Source organism: Pistacia vera, unplaced genomic scaffold (genome assembly GCF_008641045.1).
Source record: "Pistacia vera cultivar Batoury unplaced genomic scaffold, PisVer_v2 Contig46, whole genome shotgun sequence".
Taxonomy (NCBI): Eukaryota; Viridiplantae; Streptophyta; class Magnoliopsida; order Sapindales; family Anacardiaceae; genus Pistacia; species Pistacia vera.
This window is the reverse complement of record NW_022196290.1, coordinates 77789-92429: the sequence shown is the minus strand read 5'-3', so window position 1 is coordinate 92429 and position 14641 is coordinate 77789. Positions and strand designations below refer to the sequence as shown.

At 36.4% G+C, this 14641-nt stretch overlaps 4 protein-coding genes across 4 annotated transcripts; all 4 read right to left on the bottom strand.

Moving 5' to 3' along the window:
• Nucleotides 1-704: 704 nt before the first annotated feature.
• Nucleotides 705-2973, bottom strand: LOC116145101 (E3 ubiquitin-protein ligase MARCH2-like). The gene is made up of 2 exons (XM_031430544.1): nucleotides 2485-2973; nucleotides 705-1190 (listed from the first exon to the last, which is right to left on the bottom strand). Exons 1-2 carry the CDS (start codon nucleotides 2781-2783, stop codon nucleotides 968-970), a joined length of 522 nt encoding a protein of 173 aa, XP_031286404.1. The 5' UTR covers nucleotides 2784-2973; the 3' UTR covers nucleotides 705-967.
• A 984-nt stretch (nucleotides 2974-3957) lies between these two features.
• On the bottom strand, nucleotides 3958-4881 carry LOC116145104. The gene is made up of 3 exons (XM_031430547.1): nucleotides 4783-4881; nucleotides 4358-4684; nucleotides 3958-4272 (listed from the first exon to the last, which is right to left on the bottom strand). The coding sequence occupies exons 1-3, from the start codon at nucleotides 4832-4834 to the stop codon at nucleotides 4094-4096; spliced, it is 558 nt and encodes a 185-aa protein (XP_031286407.1). The 5' UTR covers nucleotides 4835-4881; the 3' UTR covers nucleotides 3958-4093.
• A 2907-nt stretch (nucleotides 4882-7788) lies between these two features.
• Nucleotides 7789-10777, bottom strand: LOC116145003. The gene is made up of 3 exons (XM_031430456.1): nucleotides 10418-10777; nucleotides 10107-10149; nucleotides 7789-8187 (listed from the first exon to the last, which is right to left on the bottom strand). Exons 1-3 carry the CDS (start codon nucleotides 10685-10687, stop codon nucleotides 8036-8038), a joined length of 465 nt encoding a protein of 154 aa, XP_031286316.1. The 5' UTR covers nucleotides 10688-10777; the 3' UTR covers nucleotides 7789-8035.
• Nucleotides 10778-11570: 793 nt separating this feature from the next.
• LOC116144939 (tubulin beta-2 chain) lies at nucleotides 11571-13600 on the bottom strand. The gene is made up of 3 exons (XM_031430377.1): nucleotides 13112-13600; nucleotides 12722-12991; nucleotides 11571-12435 (listed from the first exon to the last, which is right to left on the bottom strand). Exons 1-3 carry the CDS (start codon nucleotides 13503-13505, stop codon nucleotides 11756-11758), a joined length of 1344 nt encoding a protein of 447 aa, XP_031286237.1. The 5' UTR covers nucleotides 13506-13600; the 3' UTR covers nucleotides 11571-11755.
• Between the last annotated feature and the right edge of the window lie 1041 nt (nucleotides 13601-14641).

The window sequence follows — 14641 nt, the reverse complement described above, 5'->3', positions numbered from 1 at the left end:
TGCCTGGAATTTTGCAGGCGATCCGGCAAGAGAGGTATTGAAAGATGCTTGTCAAGATTTGATGCTAATGTGCCAGCATGTAAGGAGCACTTTTGACAAGGCTGTTGCTGATTTTAAAACAAGTGAACGTGGGCAAGCAATGAACATTGATTCAGAAGAGTGATTAAGTCTTGACATGTAGAGTCCATATTATTTCTTCGTTATAGACAAATGTGATATTACTATTTGATAATCGAATGAATGTTTTCATTATATTTGGGGTTGCTTCCATCTTGTTTGCTCACATAACATTGGAATAGTTATATGAGCTAGAAAGTGGTAATCCTTTATATTGGTCAGTTTAGAGATAAAGCAATATCACCAAGTGATGGGATTATATACTAATAGAGTAGTAGCTTTGCATTGATTAATGGATAGTGTAACAATGGTCAGTGAATCGCTTGTGGTTGGGAAGAATGATGATTCAAAGCAGTGAGAGAAATTGCCAATTGATGGCAACTAGCCTTGGCGATCTAACTTGGCTATGGTAGATGGGTTGGTCATGCCCCCATGGCTTCAGGAAATCTGTATGGATTGAACTGATTGCAGTTACAAATTCACAAACCACTATTAGTCTTTCCTTTTGTAATTTCAAGTAAAGATATATATTGGCGAAAGTACATTTTTCACATAGAAGAATCCATCAAGGTTAATTGTATGTACAGGTTTTTTCTTGACCATCTTCCAGTAGCACATTTCACAGACAATGACAAGCAATTCCCACTCAAAAGCAAGATTTATATAACATGCAATTCATGAACACAGAGGCTTTTCACTACTATGTGTTATAACAGACAACATTAAGCTAGAGATGAGGGGAGACTGAGGACGGGTAGAAATACAGACCAAATATAAACACCATTACATGTGGGAGTTACATCTTGTCCCTCGGAATGAGAGCAAAATGCTAAAGCTTCACTCTTGACATTCATGATAAGACTTTGAAGTGAAAGAGCCAAGATATGACAAAGGCAAACACCATGCAGGCAAGTAAGAAGTTCAATATGCGGTGGCCCTCCCAGAAGTTTCGAGTTTCCACTGAGATCATAGGTGCTGCCGATGCTGATGAGGCTGCAGCAGCAAAACCATTTGACTGATTTATTTGCTCACCAGCAACATTAACTGCAGTGGAGCCACAAATCTCACAGATCCTGGAATGAATAAGAAAAATTTAGTAAGCAATAAAGTGTCAGATGACATAAGAATATAAATCACAATGAACTGGTGTACAAACACTAACAGCATGCAGCAAAAATAAGACTACATTGAGGTTAAAAATTCGTGAATGCATCCTTCTGTACTTCCGTCTCCATTATTTCGCATGTGTTCAAACAGCAAGATGAACACATTGCTTTCTTCTCACTTGCAAGATAAGTGACAATCAATCTTCGTTTCTTCCCAAACCCCAAGCATTTCCACAATATGTACAATATTTTGAGTTAGTTAAAACAAGTCCTGGCAACACAAATTTATTGTAGTACCTGGTGAGGAAGTAGAACAACAAATATGCATTCATGTTCATACTAAAATGAAGAACAGTGGAATGACCTCCGAACATAATAGAAATTAAGAACTTTTCAATTTCTGAAGATGCCACCACTGCATCTCCACTATGATAGTTTTGTTTCTTTTCCCATTTGATACTTTGTTCTCTGTAAATGATTTATAGTACCATTGCGAAATTATATCGAGATGATAATTCTCTAGAGAGATAAAGATGGATCATTAACTTAATGGGTTTGACTGAAAAGACCATTCAGATTTTGCGATCACAGCTTCTTAACAGAGAGGAAAAGTAAAGTTTTGGGATACATGTGCATTCAAGTATGGAGGAATTTGAATCCAAGAGTTCATCAGTAAAAAAATCAAAGGGAGGATCCTCTAACCGATAGTATCTTCTACCACCAAGTCATGCTTTCCCCCTTCACCCCAAAATCACATTATCATTTAAGTCTATATAGCTGGAACTAATTTGCACACCGAAAGCAAAATTGGAGGAACCGACTACTCTCCTATACTTTAAGCATCTTACCTAAAATAAGTAAACAATTAAATAACAGAGTACCAGAACTAAATTAAAGAGACGGCAGTTGCATATTCGTAGCTCCAAATATAAACCAACAAACTCAAGATTCCATGGTAGACCCTTTGCACTAACAATATGCCGAAATCAACTAATTGGTATCCAAAATAAGTCAACAAACAGACAGAATCTAGCATCAAAAAACAGTTCTATTACACAAAACATAGCACAATTACTCAAAAGTCAAAACCACCAAATGGGTATCCATAGTGGTCAACAACTACACAAAATCTAGCAAAAGATCAAACCTTTAGTACTCATAACTCATCATCATACACAAATGGTCAGCATCCATCTTAGAAAAACCAAAAATATAGCATAAAAATTCATATAAAACATAAAGTTGAAGTCTTTTGACTCACATGTTACCCTTGATCTTAAACCAAGTCTCAGCACATTGTTTGTGAGCAGAACCCAAATCACCTTTACAAGAACAACCCAACTCAATGGGAGGCCTAAACTCTTGAGAATAACCATCAAAACCCAAGTGGCAAATCCTACAATCTCTGACTGACTTATCATCTAAATGCAGCGCCACCAACGAAACACCACTCTCCAAGTCCACCTCAGACGAAGAATCTGAGTGGAAGTGTTCCCCAATCTCGCCGGAGAAGTCGCTGGAGACTGACAAGTCATCATGGCAAGTCTCTGAAGTAGACATTCTGTGAAGTGAAGAAAAAAAATCAAGCAATAGTGACAAAGAACATAAGCATGCTAGTAATTATTTTGTTTATGTTGAAACTTGAAAGGGCTTTTCTCTCCTTTTTGGTGTCAAAAAATACAGTGACTGTCTCCCTCTTTATATATATGTACGTACGGTATGCGTCAGGTCTTTGCAGTGATGGTGAAAGAGAAACGCAAAGGACAGACATCACACAAAAGCTTTGGAGTAGTAGTGAAGAGAATAATAATAAGTGAATTGTCGGCTGTGGCCTGTGGGGCTAATTAAAGTATTAAACTAAAATTAAGAGATAAATATCAGTTATTTGTAATAGTTTCACATTATTAGTTGTGGCCTGACAGTACAATTTCCAAATAAAACAAAAAGATTTTGCTCAACAATGTTAATTGGGTTAACTGCATGCAAGTAAACTAAATATTGCAGAGTTGCAGACATCAATTCTGAGGCCTCTGAGGTGGGTACCAGCTCTGTATCAAAAGTACTTTTCAGTGTCATTAACAGTTTCCTATGTTCCCCAATTCTACCTATACCTTCATATAGAGCCTCCTGAACTTCAATAATAACAATAATTAATTAATTTTTAGTTGTTGTTTATCTGCATTTTAACTTTTTAAGTTCGAATTTGAATAGAAAATTTAATGGTTTACGACTGTAACCGAAATTTAGTAGGAAGAAAATATTGCAGAGCCAGTGGAATAAGTAGAACCCCATCAATCATGGAGGTCGTCTTCAGGACAAGCCTATCAGAGATTAAAATTATAGTAAATACACCAATAATAATAATAATAATAAAAAGAGATTATTTGCAATTCCAATAGCATGGTCTAAGGGCAAACAGTGACTTTATCTGTATGGGCACGTTTTATAAACTGAAACTTTATTTTGGTAATATAAAATGTTCTATAGTTAATGCCCAACTTCAAAATCACAATACTAATTTAATAATATGTAAAGTTTTAGGTTATAATTAAGAAGATAATGTTGTTTATAATATGGGATTATCACCCCTGTACTACACCTAAACATAGAGAAAGCTGAAGTGGGTAATATAAATAATTTGATTAAATTTTGTTGTCCAGGTGAAGTTGCTACTTCATAAGGCAATGAATATAGACTTGCTGATTGAAGCATTTTCACTTATAATAATATGCTGATATATAAATTTCAAAGTAACTATTACATATGATATCGTGGTGGTGAGTAAGTACTCCCCATAATAAGTTTAACATAAAACAGAGATCTAATGGATAAATCAAAGCAAGGTAAGTGTAACATATTGTGGAGTTTAATCAAGCTGGAATAGGAGCATGGGCTGGAGAGATGTCTAATTCAGCTGACATGGGACCTGGGGAAGAAACGGGACCTGGGGAAGAAACAGGACATGCAACCGCACCAGAGCTCTTAATCTCGACCATGCCACGCCTTGGATTTGCTAGTTGTACTTCACACAGAGTAGGCAAATGCACTCCTGTACAAATGTAAATTCTTTTATGATAAACAAAAACTGCATACAAAATATCTTTCGAAAAGACTTGTGGAAGAGAAAAAGTTACCTTCTGCAAGAGCCAAGTTGAAGTAAAGGTCAACAATATTGGGGCAAGCTTGATAGCATTGTGGGGAGCAAAGCTTGGCAGTGAAGTGAGGCTGAAGAAGAAAATCTGATGAAATACCAACAGATTTCCTTTCAACTCCACATGCGCTAATGCATTCATCAGTTTCAATCAAATCATGAATGACACCAACAGACACATCAGATGTCTTGCATTGATATGCCACTGTTCTATCATTTGCTGCATAGTTCTCTAGCAAGCATCGCTTCCCAGAATTCGACACCGAAAATGAGCAGAGCTCAGTAGGCAACTTCTCACATATAATCCCACCTGCATAGTTCAACAAAACAGAAGATTATTAGACAAACGAAAGACTGTATTAGCATAAAACGAAGAGAGTTAAACATTAGAAGTAGTAATGGGTGTACCAAGTGCTCCTTGAAGGAAGAATGAGAAAGCAAGAAAGAGGACGAGAGCCATTTTTGGTGAGGAAGCTTTGAGCTAAACAAGTGTTGTTAGCCTTGTTGGTTACCTTGGCAATGAAGAACAATGAGTGTGTATGGATTTATATATAGGGGTGGGACTAGAGAGTTGGAGTTGGTGATGACAGTTTTGAGGTCAAGAGTAATAAAGGAATCTAATCAACATAACTTGTAGGATAAAATGCCGAACTTTAAATTCTAAAATCATGACATGAACACATTGGAGGAGAGGAGAGGAGAGGATTATAGATGTGATGTCTTGGTGGTACCGAAACTCTAACTGGGTCATTTGATGGGTGACAAGTGTCAGCAGATGGGGTTAGCTTTTGGCATGTAGGAGTCTTAAAGATTGTGGAACGTTGTTGGAAGTTAGCAGTTTGGAATAGGAATTGGGATTCACTGCCTATACTATACCTTTTTGTGTCACCACATTTGAAGTTTGACTTGGCCTTCCAGAATGGTGATTTGGTTTGACATGGGAGTTATGCCGAGATGTGTTTTGCTCGTGTATTGTCTCTTCTCATTGTTCTCAATACAATCCTCTTTGTCTCTTTTACAATCAAATCAGTGTTCTAAACTGAGCATACGCGATTTAAGTGGAAGACTGTAATGATAGGTTATTTTGTTAATCTTTCATAAAAATTAGTCGAGGTACACATAAACTGGGCCGGACACCTTGGTTACAAAAATAAAAAATGTTCTAACCCAATTTGTCATTTATCTTTGGTAAATACTTTACAGAAGACATTTTGGGAATCGTCTTGCTAGCTCATGTAGGCAGGCTCAGCAATCAACAAAACCACTACATGCACTGTAAAAAGGATGGCATGAAAGTCATTTAAATTGTACCATAATCATGAAGATTTTAAGGAAAAATGAAATGAATTTTACAGCCAGAAACTAACAACTACTTAAATTGATGTGACAATCATACAATAATCACACATTATATATTTCAATTTGATTTATTAATAAATTTATACTTCATTAATCATAGGGCTATTACCATTCCGCCGACATTTCTTTGAAAAAAAAAAAAAAAAAAATCCTTAAGAAATGCTGGCCAAATCGCACCTGACTTAGGTGTATTGTCTCCGTTTGGTTGCCAATTGGGAATACTATTTTTAGTATTCCCAAAAAAGTTAAACAGTAAAATACCCAAAAACTTTAATTTTTGAAAATACTACCCCTATATTATTCAAATTTTTTTAAACCCCTTAAATTTGATAATTTATTAAATACCCCTAAATATTTATTTAAAATTACAAAAACACCCCATAATTCATATTTACCAGATTCCGACCACCACTACCGAAAATGGCCGGAATCTGTGAGATGGCGCACTACCGCTGAATCTAGCCGGTAGTGCGCCGATCTAGCCTTTTTCGGTCAGATCCATGGTGGATCTGGCCGAAAAAGGCCAGTCTAAGACCAAAGATTTGGCCGTTGACGGCCAGATCTTGGCCGCAACGATTTATAACGACGCCCACAAACGGTCGTCGTTGACCATCAACGATGATCGTTTGTTGGTCGTCGTTGACGAGAAATACGGCCAGATCTGGCCGTAGATCTGGCCTTTGTCGGCCAGATCCACCGTGGATCTGGCCGGCAAAGGCCATATCGACGCACGACCAGCAAGATCCAGCAGGTCATGCGCCAATACGGTGAACCCGGCACTCTCCGGTGGTGGTGGCCGGCTGTCCGTATTTGACATTGGATTGGGGTGTTTTTTGTTAACTTTTAAAATTTTATTATAAGGGGTGTTTTGTAAATAAACAAATATAGGGGGTATTTATTAATTTATAAATCCTACATCGTAATACCCGCCCAATCAACTTTTTTTTTTACTTTTTTCAGAAAACTTTTCCCAAAAACACCCAATTGTGAACCAAACAGAGCCGTTATCTTTCACATTTCATCTTATATTTACATGTGAAAGTCCTTAAAAATATATATATATATATATAAAAGAATAAAAAATAAATCTGAAAAAGATTTAGAAAAGGGAAAAATAATAAAATAATGTGAAAACTAAAAATCTAACAATTGAAATAAAAATATATTTTTTTTTGAAAATTTTGAAACATTAATAATCTCAAAAATTAAAAATTAACTTAATGAAAAATAAAATAAAAAAAGTCTGAAATATTCAAAATTAAATACTCCAAAAAATTATATAAAAATGTAATTTCTGAAAACTAGAAAAAAACTGAAAAACTGTAAAAAAAGAAAACAAAAACTTTCGAAAATTTTGAAAAAAGAAATTCCAAAACTGAAAAAAAAAAAAAAAAATTTCAGTTGGTGGCTGGAATTGCACCTGCCAGCAACTGATTTTTTTTTTTCTTTTTCAGTGCCAGGTGCAGTTTGGCTGGAATCACACCAGGTTAGGTATGATCCAGCCAGAATCGCACTTGGCCGCGTCCGGCCAAATTGCACCAGGCCAGGTGCGATCTGGCCTGAATCGCAGCAGGTCGCCAGAATGGCACCAAACCAGGTCTGCTGCAGCTCTGGTCCTAAATTGGTCCCGGCCTAGGCTATGCTGACCTTAAACAGCAGCCATAATTTATTATCCAGGTCTGCTGCAGCTCTAGTCCTAAATTGGTCCCGGCTTAGGCTATGCTGACCATAAGCAGCAGCCATGACTTATATTACCGTAAGCAGTAAGCCAAACCAACATCAACCAGAAAAATGTACACTCCCAACCATTAATGGTCAAACAAATACCCTTAACTGATGCATTAGTTATAAGTGGCAAGGAGAATGAAAAAAGGCACCAATAGCATTCACAGCATCAAGCCTGACATAAATTTTTAGTTGCACCTAATCATCACCAGAAAAATGTACACTCTCACCTAGGGGAATAATAAAAAAATAACACATAACAAATTACCAGCTAGATTCCTTAGAATGTTGTGTTGTCTAAACTGAAATTCACCCCAAACAGAAGAAAAGTTCAATAAAATTATTTCTGTTGCTTAATATTACTCTTGACTACAAACCTTCATTCGCCTTTCTAGTAGTATGTCTAGTCTCATGCCACAGGCATGTTACATGGAAGCATCATTTGAGTCCAAAAATGGTTTGATTGAAGTTCACTACCATGTTTAAAGGATGGAGTGCAACAGCAAAACATAGGACAAGAGCAAGGACAACAGAGTATGATGGTCAGCCAAGCAATACCAAAATTTAAGGAAATTGATTAAGCTGCTAGAACCTCAGCTGTTGCAGCATTTTCTGTTGGTGTTGTTAACCTTGGTGTGTTTTCAGCTGATTTTATCGAGCTTGGGATGTATCTCCAACAACGTTTGTGAACTCCACTTATTTTCTTGGGACCATCTGCAATTGGCAAGCCTGTAATAAACACCAATATCATCAACCTTAATTTAAAAAAAAAAAAAACCTCAACAGAGAACGAAACCTCACAGGATGTGTGATGTATAATTTTTTGCAGTTTGTACAGATTCAAGTAGGACTAAAATGGATAGATATAGTTCAATCTCAAGAGTAGCTGCCACAGGCCATATACAAATATCAATTACATCATTTAGTTAATCAATTGCTTCAATTAAGGCCAAGAACACTGGATACATTCTATCAGACAAAGGTGGCAACATGCTTGTGGAGCACCTTTCACACAAAATTGAATTCAGATTCCATATGATAGCTCCATTCAAAACCCTACACCTAATGTTCAACAATAATTTAATGCATTTCTAAAAAGAAGCAAGAAAGTAATTGTAACTAACTCTCAATAACTACCACATACTAATACTTCTCCTTCATCCCAATTAAGTAAAAGTAAGCCATAGATGTTTTGGTGCCTCCCACCATAGCCTAGACTGTTCCACACCGTCGACTAGGCAATAATGCCCTGACAAGAATCATCACCAATTTTTATTCAAAATAAGAAGTTTTAGAAGCTAGTGGTGTCATTTATTTTTATTTTTAACTTGAAAACATTTTGCTTTCTCCATTTTCTTAATCTTTCACTACAAAACCCCCACTCCTTACCCTTGATGCTTTCATGAAACTTTCATTCATTTTTTTTACTAACATTGTACAAATCAAAATTTGCCTCAATGCAATACTATAACACNGTGATGTATAATTTTTTGCAGTTTGTACAGATTCAAGTAGGACTAAAATGGATAGATATAGTTCAATCTCAAGAGTAGCTGCCACAGGCCATATACAAATATCAATTATATCATTTAGTTAATCAATTGCTTCAATTAAGGCCAAGAACACTGGATACATTCTATCAGACAAAGGTGGCAACATGCTTGTGGAGCACCTTTCACACAAAATTGAATTCAGATTCCATATGATAGCTCCATTCAAAACCCTACACCTAATGTTCAACAATAATTTAATGCATTTCTAAAAAGAAGCAAGAAAGTAATTGTAACTAACTCTCAATAACTACCACATACCAATACTTCTCCTTCATCCCAATTAAGTAAAAGTAAGCCATAGATGTTTTGGTGCCTCCCACCATAGCCTACACTGTTTCACACCGTCGACTGGGCAATAATGCCCTGACAAGAATCATCACCAATTTTTATTCAAAATAAGAAGTTTTAGAAGCTAGTGGTGTCATTTATTTTTATTTTTAACTTGAAAACATTTTTCTTTCTCCATTTTCTTAATCTTTCACTAAAAAACCCCCACTCCTTACCCTTGATGCTTTCATGAAACTTTAATTCATTTTTTTACTAACATTGTACAAATCAAAATTTGCCTCAATGCAATACTATAACACAATTCAATGCTTCCTAAGCCACTAAAACTTCAAATGAATGAATCAGTAGCCATCACATGGCAACGCAGCCAACAAGTTGAAAGTAAAAGAGGGCAAAGATATAAAACTTTGATAAACAAATTAATCCAACAAGTTGAAAGTCCAAATACGGCAAAAGAAATTTACATCGATAAAAATTAAACACGTGTCGTGAAAAATGAGTAGACTTTCTTTGTTCCCGTAGAAATCTATAAGAGCTTCCCAAGCTAAGCAGTCAAAAACTTATCAAATGATCATGGAAGTCCCTATTAAATTGTTTGTCTAACAGATTAGACACAGAATCATACAAAATCCAAAACAATCCCACATGAAACACAAACTTGTTAGGCCAAAACAAATAGTAGCAAATAAAACTTCTGATTTCCAGTAGCAAGTAATTGCCAAAAAACCTAACTAATATCAAGCAAAGTTAACCCAAAGAAAACCACAAAAGTTATAGATAAAAATATTAAAAATCAACAAAACTGACCATCTTTATGAGCAATTCCCCAAGCTTTTCCATGCTTACCATCCTGAAACAAAACCCAACAACATCAGGAGAATGCTATGTTACAGGGTGCTAATCCCAGGAGCCTTACTGGACTCTTGAGCATTAACACTTTACCCTTAAACCCTAAACCCCAATGTATTAAAACAAAAACATATTAACAAGGACACATATAATGAGCTCATTCTCCATTGGTTTGTTCTTAATAAACAGCAACAATAACAATAATAACGAAACAATTTAAGCAACATAAACGAAGAAAACAATTATTAAAAAATGAGGAAAAGAGAGACCTTGTAAAGATTGATCTTAGTGATCTCGTAAGAAACATTCTCCCAATGAGTTTTCGCTATGTGATACCCAATTCCCCAGTTGGGCAAAAACTGAGCCACCTCGAACAGGTTCTTCTTCTTCCTTCGCTTTGGTTTATTGGAAGCCGGAGCAGAAGTCGAAGCCGAAGCCGGAGAAGCTGAAGTACTGAAGCTATGGAGGAAGTTGAAGGAGAGTCTCAAGAGACTCAGAGATTGATTAGGTGAAGCTCTAGTTGCGAGACTAGTCGCCATCTTAGGTTGCTTTGCTTCTCTCTGAGTGTGCTGTGAAGTGGCTGCTTTGTTAATTTGTTAAAGGTTTATGTTTTATTTTCAGATGGGCAAATATCATTTGGTAACCCTGGGTTTTAACTTTACTACAAAAACCCCTGAATTTTAATTTTTAGAATGAAATTACCCAAAAAAAAAAAAAAAAAAATTTTTAGGATGCAAAGTCTAACACTTTTTTCCAGAGTACCCTTTTATTAGTAAATCTTTAACTTGTAATTTTGCATTAAAAACCCCTACTTATTATACTTCCCAAGTTGGTTTTTTTTTTTTTTGTGATTGAGGGTGTCCGGGCCAGCTCGTGAGCACCTTGACTAATCTCCCGGGATTCTGAAGTTAACAACTGAGTAAACTCTCCAATGACCACACCTATTAACAATCGAAGGGAATCGAACTTAAGACCTCTTGAATAATACACCCAAGAGTCTATGTTGCTCACCCGACCACCCAGGGTTACCTCCCCAATTGTTTGCTTAAACTTCCAAGATTACCCTAAAATTTGTCAATCGCTGTTTCAATAATGAAAAAAAGAAAAAAATTGATCTATCTAATGGGAGACTGGATGTTATAAATTATTTTATCTTGTTTGCATTTCAACCTTCTCTTAGGATATTTTATAAGTTCTTTAGCGCTTCTGCTCCTTTGTTTTCTGGTTGAGATTATTGTTGTAATTCACAAGCCTTGTAGATTGAGAGTGATCCTTTGAGTACCAAAGCTTTTCATTCTCAAACTGGTTTACAGAAAATGAACTTCACTATGAATAATTATGCTGACTCTTGAATACTTCTAGTTTTTCGAAGTCATGTTAATGTTGGAGTAGTATACAACAAAATAAGCACAATATAACCCAAGAATCAGAATATTGGAGTAGTATACTACCATTAAATTCCAAATGAAAGTTGAAGTTTACAACAAATTAAAAGTTTGTTCATACTTGTCTGCATTTTTGAATCATTAAAATGACAGGAAAAAAAACCAGCAACTGGAAGTTGAGGTTAAGAAGAATTGCTATATTGCAATTTTCCCAAATCATTATTACATCTCCTCCTGATACTGCTCCTCTTCATCCTCATAATCTTCTTCCTCGTCAGCTGTTGCATCTTGATACTGCTGATATTCTGAAACCAGATCATTCATGTTGCTCTCAGCCTCTGTGAACTCCATCTCATCCATACCTTCTCCAGTATACCAATGCAAGAAAGCCTTCCTCCTGAACATGGCTGTAAATTGTTCACTCACTCGCCTAAACATTTCCTGGATAGATGTTGAGTTTCCGATGAATGTAGATGCCATCTTCAGACCAGTAGGAGGAATATCACAAACAGTGGACTTGACATTGTGGGGAATCCATTCAACAAAGTATGAAGAGTTCTTGTTTTGCACATTCAGCATCTGTTCATCTACTTCCTTGGTGCTCATCTTACCACGGAACATTGCTGACGCAGTTAGGTAACGGCCATGTCGTGGATCAGCAGCACACATCATATTCTTTGAATCCCACATTTGCTGAGTGAGCTCAGGGACTGTCAAAGAGCGGTACTGCTGTGATCCACGGGAAGTGAGAGGAGCAAAACCCACCATGAAGAAGTGAAGACGAGGAAATGGGATGAGATTAACAGCCAGTTTCCGCAGATCAGAGTTAAGCTGACCAGGGAACCTCAAGCAGCATGTAACACCCGACATTGTGGCAGATATTAGATGATTAAGATCGCCAACTGTCAAAACGAACAACATAATTTCATAAGAGATTTGTTTAGGTCAATTAAAAAACGGCGATCATTCATCATTACTTCTAAAAAAATGACAATTTCACATTAATCTTAAAAGGTCCATACTATTCAGCAACACCATCATGTGGCTATTTGGAGCCATATGTCTATCACAATCATACATCTCAATGAAACCCAAGAAAAAATATAAACGTTTAAGTAGAGTTTTCATACAAGGCAAACAAATTGTAAAGATAACGAAAAACAAAAGAAAGCATAAGGGAAAGCTTACAGCTGGGAGTAGTGAGCTTGAGTGTTCGGAAACAGATATCATACAAAGCCTCATTGTCAAGGACCATACACTCATCTGCATTCTCCACTAGTTGATGGACAGAGAGAGTAGCATTATAAGGCTCAACCACTGTATCAGACACCTTAGGAGATGGAAACACTGAAAAAGTCAACATCATCCTGTCTGGATACTCTTCCCTTATCTTTGAAATCAAGAGTGTTCCCATTCCTGACCCAGTTCCACCTCCTAATGAATGGCACACCTGAAACCCTGCAACACCAAAACAATGTCCTCAATCGAAAAAAAAAAAAAATCGAAATAGTAAAAAGGACAATTATATTACATAAACAGGACCATTTTTCGTTAATTCTGAAATTTTTAAAAAGATACCTTGCAAGCAGTCACAGTTCTCGGCCTCTTTTCGAACAACATCAAGAACAGAATCGATCAACTCAGCACCTTCAGTGTAATGGCCTTTAGCCCAGTTGTTACCAGCTCCAGACTGGCCAAAAACAAAGTTATCTGGCCGGAAAATCTGACCATAAGGTCCAGATCTGACGCTATCCATGGTTCCAGGCTCTAAATCCATGAGAACAGCACGAGGAACGAACCTACCACAACTGGCTTCGTTGTAGTAGACATTGATTCTCTCTAGTTGCAGATCTGAGTCTCCTTCGTAGCGGCCGGTGGAGTCTATGCCGTGCTCGGCACATACCACTTCCCAGAACTTGGCACCGATTTGGTTGCCACACTGACCACCTTGGATGTGAAGGATTTCACGCATTTTTCAAAAATTTGATTTCGTTTTTGGAGAGGTGAAGAAGGAAGATTAGGAGGTGAATGAAAAAGGGCACAAGAGAGGTTTTATAGAGGGGAAAAGAAATGGTGAGGAACTCTTATAATATTTTTTTAATCACTGTGAGAGAATCTAACGGTCATTAATTGGCTTGGGCAGGCCCACTTCAAGATTCAAACGGGAGGAAAAGTAACCGTTCAAAATTAAAAATGAGTTGTAAAAATGTTTTTGAATTTCAAATGGGTGGATACAATACAGCTGGACTCCACTCAGCGGGTTGTTTCTGTTCTGTAATTTTGTCTCTATTCTAGCATTCTAGGTGTGAGAGACGACGCCGTTTCGAGTGCTTATTTTAAGACACGACAGAGAGGCCATTTTACATAGCCAGATAAAATGGCATCGGTGAAAGCTGGGACCAAACACATAGACCACCGCTTCCAATTTGCACAAGAAAACAATAGATAAATAAAAAGTTCTGAATTCTGATTCCAAAAGCTGATACTGGTTTAATCACAAATTACAAATTGAACTTAGATTAATGTTTTATTCTATTCAAGAAAGGAATGGTAATATAAATACTTATATTTAAGCCATTATTTTAACTATGGAGGAGCATCACAAATGAATTTGAATTGAAAATAATATATTTTCACCGTACAATCGAGTACATAAAAGTATATCTATCCGAATAGAAAAGTGCATAGAGCATAAACTGTTCGTACAGGAAAAAAAAAACTCTTGAGAAGCAGACCTTGTCAACACCTTGCAAAGAAGGGCAAAAGACTACAAAACGGGTTAGCATATAAAAGATAAAACAAAAAAATGGGTTAGCCGGAGAAATAAATTAGGAAAATTAGATCAACATTTTTAATATCTGGATGCATGACAAACATACTCCTAGGATTTTGCTACTCTTGGTTCCATTATGTAATTTTGTCCTCTTGGGAACCAGTAAAAAAAAAACACCATCAGAATTTAAACAACCTCTCAACTCACGACCCTATACGCTTCTACTCATTTCATAACCTTGAAAAAAGAAAGGCCTACGTTTGGATATCTATTTTTGCACATACAATTTGCATGAGAAAATTCTTGTCAAAATTCTTATAACAAAAATACTAAAT

Coding starts and splice junctions, on each gene's coding strand:
- LOC116145101 (XM_031430544.1), bottom strand. CDS start 2,783: ATGTCTACTTCAGAGACTTGCCATGATGACTTGTCAGTCTCCAGCGAC. Junction 1,191..2,484: donor TTTAAGATCAAGGGTAACAT/GTGAGTCAAAAG, acceptor TATTCATTCCAG/GATCTGTGAGATTTGTGGCT.
- LOC116145104 (XM_031430547.1), bottom strand. CDS start 4,834: ATGGCTCTCGTCCTCTTTCTTGCTTTCTCATTCTTCCTTCAAGGAGCA. Junction 4,685..4,782: donor CTTCCTTCAAGGAGCACTTG/GTACACCCATTA, acceptor TGAACTATGCAG/GTGGGATTATATGTGAGAAG. Junction 4,273..4,357: donor CAACTTGGCTCTTGCAGAAG/GTAACTTTTTCT, acceptor ACATTTGTACAG/GAGTGCATTTGCCTACTCTG.
- LOC116145003 (XM_031430456.1), bottom strand. CDS start 10,687: ATGGCGACTAGTCTCGCAACTAGAGCTTCACCTAATCAATCTCTGAGT. Junction 10,150..10,417: donor CTAAGATCAATCTTTACAAG/GTCTCTCTTTTC, acceptor GTTTTGTTTCAG/GATGGTAAGCATGGAAAAGC. Junction 8,188..10,106: donor GGGAATTGCTCATAAAGATG/GTCAGTTTTGTT, acceptor TGTTTATTACAG/GCTTGCCAATTGCAGATGGT.
- LOC116144939 (XM_031430377.1), bottom strand. CDS start 13,505: ATGCGTGAAATCCTTCACATCCAAGGTGGTCAGTGTGGCAACCAAATC. Junction 12,992..13,111: donor GAACTGTGACTGCTTGCAAG/GTATCTTTTTAA, acceptor TTGGTGTTGCAG/GGTTTCAGGTGTGCCATTCA. Junction 12,436..12,721: donor CAAGCTCACTACTCCCAGCT/GTAAGCTTTCCC, acceptor TCGTTTTGACAG/TTGGCGATCTTAATCATCTA.